This window comes from Schistocerca serialis, chromosome 3 (genome assembly GCF_023864345.2).
Source record: "Schistocerca serialis cubense isolate TAMUIC-IGC-003099 chromosome 3, iqSchSeri2.2, whole genome shotgun sequence".
NCBI classification, from domain to species: Eukaryota; Metazoa; Arthropoda; class Insecta; order Orthoptera; family Acrididae; genus Schistocerca; species Schistocerca serialis.
Genome location: NC_064640.1, coordinates 61,712,646 through 61,715,549, shown reverse-complemented (window position 1 = coordinate 61,715,549; position 2,904 = coordinate 61,712,646). Strand labels below are relative to the sequence as shown.

General features: G+C 37.3%; 1 protein-coding gene across 1 annotated transcript; it reads right to left on the bottom strand.

Annotated features, from left to right (window-relative positions):
- Nucleotides 1–342: 342 nt before the first annotated feature.
- Nucleotides 343–909, bottom strand: LOC126470677 (piggyBac transposable element-derived protein 2-like). Its single transcript, XM_050098675.1, has one exon. It carries the CDS (start codon nt 907–909, stop codon nt 343–345), a length of 567 nt encoding a protein of 188 aa, XP_049954632.1.
- Nucleotides 910–2,904: the final 1,995 nt, after the last annotated feature.

Genomic DNA, 2,904 nt, shown 5'->3' with positions numbered 1-2,904 from the left:
AAGTACAAAAATAGCCAAAGAATATTTATACATGCTGATATAATGGCCGTCCTCAAAATAGGACGCTGGGATCTAACAGTATCGTATAACATACTAAACTGTATTCAAGTCTTAACTATTTATTTCTTGTGAAATGGTAAAAAACACTTCACACACAGTGTTACACGGCATTTAACACAATATGTTTTTGGTTTCCCGTTGCATTTAGCTCTTACACATCTTCTTTGCGTGCTTCTTTTGTCAATCATATGACCAATTCCATCAAACCTGATGTCTGGTATCACTCTCAACTGACTTGATGGATATTCCATTGGACGTTCAATATTTTGGTCTTCCAGTTTCCTATTTCAGGTATGTAACTGTAACAGCACGTTGTAAATCCAGTGCATTTTTCCCATGTATTAGTCTGTAGAAGAGCCAGGCATTTATGAGGGCCATTTCCAGTATACGTGTAAATAGGACCCAGCACCATTTTTTCCCTCTAATTACCGTCGCATATTTTCCAACTAACCAGTCATGATGGTCAACACCTCCCATGTACGCGTTATACGACTTCAAAACGGCAGGTTGGTGCACTTGTGTCTTCTTACTTGCCTGTCTGCTGTACCGCGTAGCTGCTCCCAAAGGTTCAACATTGTCAAAATTTGTACCAATTGTAACGCATCTGTTGTCGTGCCATCGAACAAATAAGACTTCACCATTCCTGTCGAACTGGTAGTCATATTTTCGTCGAACTGTCTTTTTCAGTTCATTGCTGCTCGGTAGTGGACAGTCATCAACTCGATTCTCTCTAACAGTCCCAGTTGCTCGAAAACCCAAATTTCTCAGATGAATCAGAAGATCTCTACCAGTGAAGAAATTGTCAAAGTACACACAACGATTCTCGGGTTTTTCAATGCAGCCCAGCATGTTTAGGACTACTCTTGATCCCAATAGTAGGTCATTCCTTGCAGTATCTTCCGGATCCTTTCCACAGTATAAATCAAATTTGAAACAGTAGCCACTTGCTCCACAAAGAGACCACAACTTATAGCCAAATCTAATAGGCTTGCCTCGGATAAACTGTTTCAGCCCACTTCGTCCATTGTATTTGACTATCATTTTGTCAATTGACAAATTATATATATATATATATATATATATATATATATATATATATATATATATATAAGAGGGGTCGTTACTTACATCAGCAACATAATCTGGTAGAATTGCCACGTTCTAAAAAGAAAATACATCAGCAGTAGCAGAGTTTCATATTAGAACGTGCAGCAATACAAATAACTGAAATAATAACACCAAGTACCAGTGTCCTATTTTGAGTACACCAACTTTTATAACAATGGAAAACAATGAATATAACTCCAATTGAGCTAACAATGCAAGTAGTTTAAAAGACACATTGTTGACTATAAATAATCACAAAAAGATCTTTGCCACATATTTCAAATATTACTAAATTGTCGCTAAAGTAAATACCTGTAATAATGAAAAGTGTGCCTTAGTATTCAATAATCAATTAATGGTAGGATTTATTGCTTTTAATTTCCTGTAAGCATACATTTGCTATAAAAAGCGTCAACAAATGACGTAGAACAGTTATAGTTGCAAATTAATAATTTATTGTGTATTTATAAATAAATATGTGCTCTGTCCTCAAAATAGGACACTGGTACTTAATGGGTTAAGTAGGAGCACTCTGCTGCTGGCACTTCACCATGATCCCTTCACAATTAACACGAATAATGAGACTCAGAAGACTGGACTAAAGAGAGAAGGTGGAGGTGGAGTGGGGTGGGTTGAGGTGGAGGAGGGGAACTTGACTTACCCGCCATTTTTAAGTCACTCTATTGGCCTAGATTAATGGCGGGAGGGAGCTTGAATTTGGTCTTAGAACCGGTCCAGTGGATGGATGACTTTCGTTTTCCCACCCTTTTTATGTCATACAATTGCCCTAATAGTGCGGGTGGCGAGGGGGTGGGGTTACCTTGACATGTGATAGGCATCAGGTTACATGGTGAATTTGAATTTACCACACGTAATCGCCAACTGTCGGCAAGCCTCCATATCAGCTGGAATTTCTCTAATTTTACGGCCATGATTATCTTACCAGATACATGTAGCAGTAGCTTATATACTGCGTAACTTTTGATGAAGCGCGCACTCCCGTAATTTTAAGACTAAACCTCTCCGCAGTGAACAACGTTTCTCTAGTAGTATGTGCAACATTACTTTCGTGAAATTCTCAGTGAAGCTTAAAAAGTAAACCGTAACGATTCGCACAACTCTCTCAGTGCGATCATCCTTACGTCCTTCATTAATCATACTTGGTAAGGTAGAATAATGGAAAACAATGACGCTAACTACTGTAAAAAATATCCAAGAAGATAAAATAAAATACTTTAAATCAACAGGAACATAAAAAATTGCAAAACATAGAAAATGATTTCCAGAAAAACAATTCCCCAAATTGCTGCAGAGTATTCAAACAAAAATTAACAAAGTACTCTCCTCCATCACTCCAATTAAAAAATGAACGTGGGGAAATTGCCCATACCAACACCGAAAACTGTGAGATTCTTACAAAATACTTTTCTAAATTACTGAGTTTTATTGTTGAAAGCATTCAGAAAAATTTGAGTTCCGCCATACACAACGAAACCCACCCTCAAAGCCACCAAGCTTACAGGAGATTAAAGAGATAATTCAGTCACTGAAAAATAACAAAGCATCAGGAGAGAACCAAATCATCGCAGAATTATGGAAAAAAGCAGGAGAAAATCTTATTACAAAACTCAAAGAAATTATACATGAAATCTGGAAAACTGAAAAAATCCCCACAGATTGGAAGACAGCAATCAAACATCGTCTGTACAAAAAAGGAAGTAAAACAGGCCCCAACAA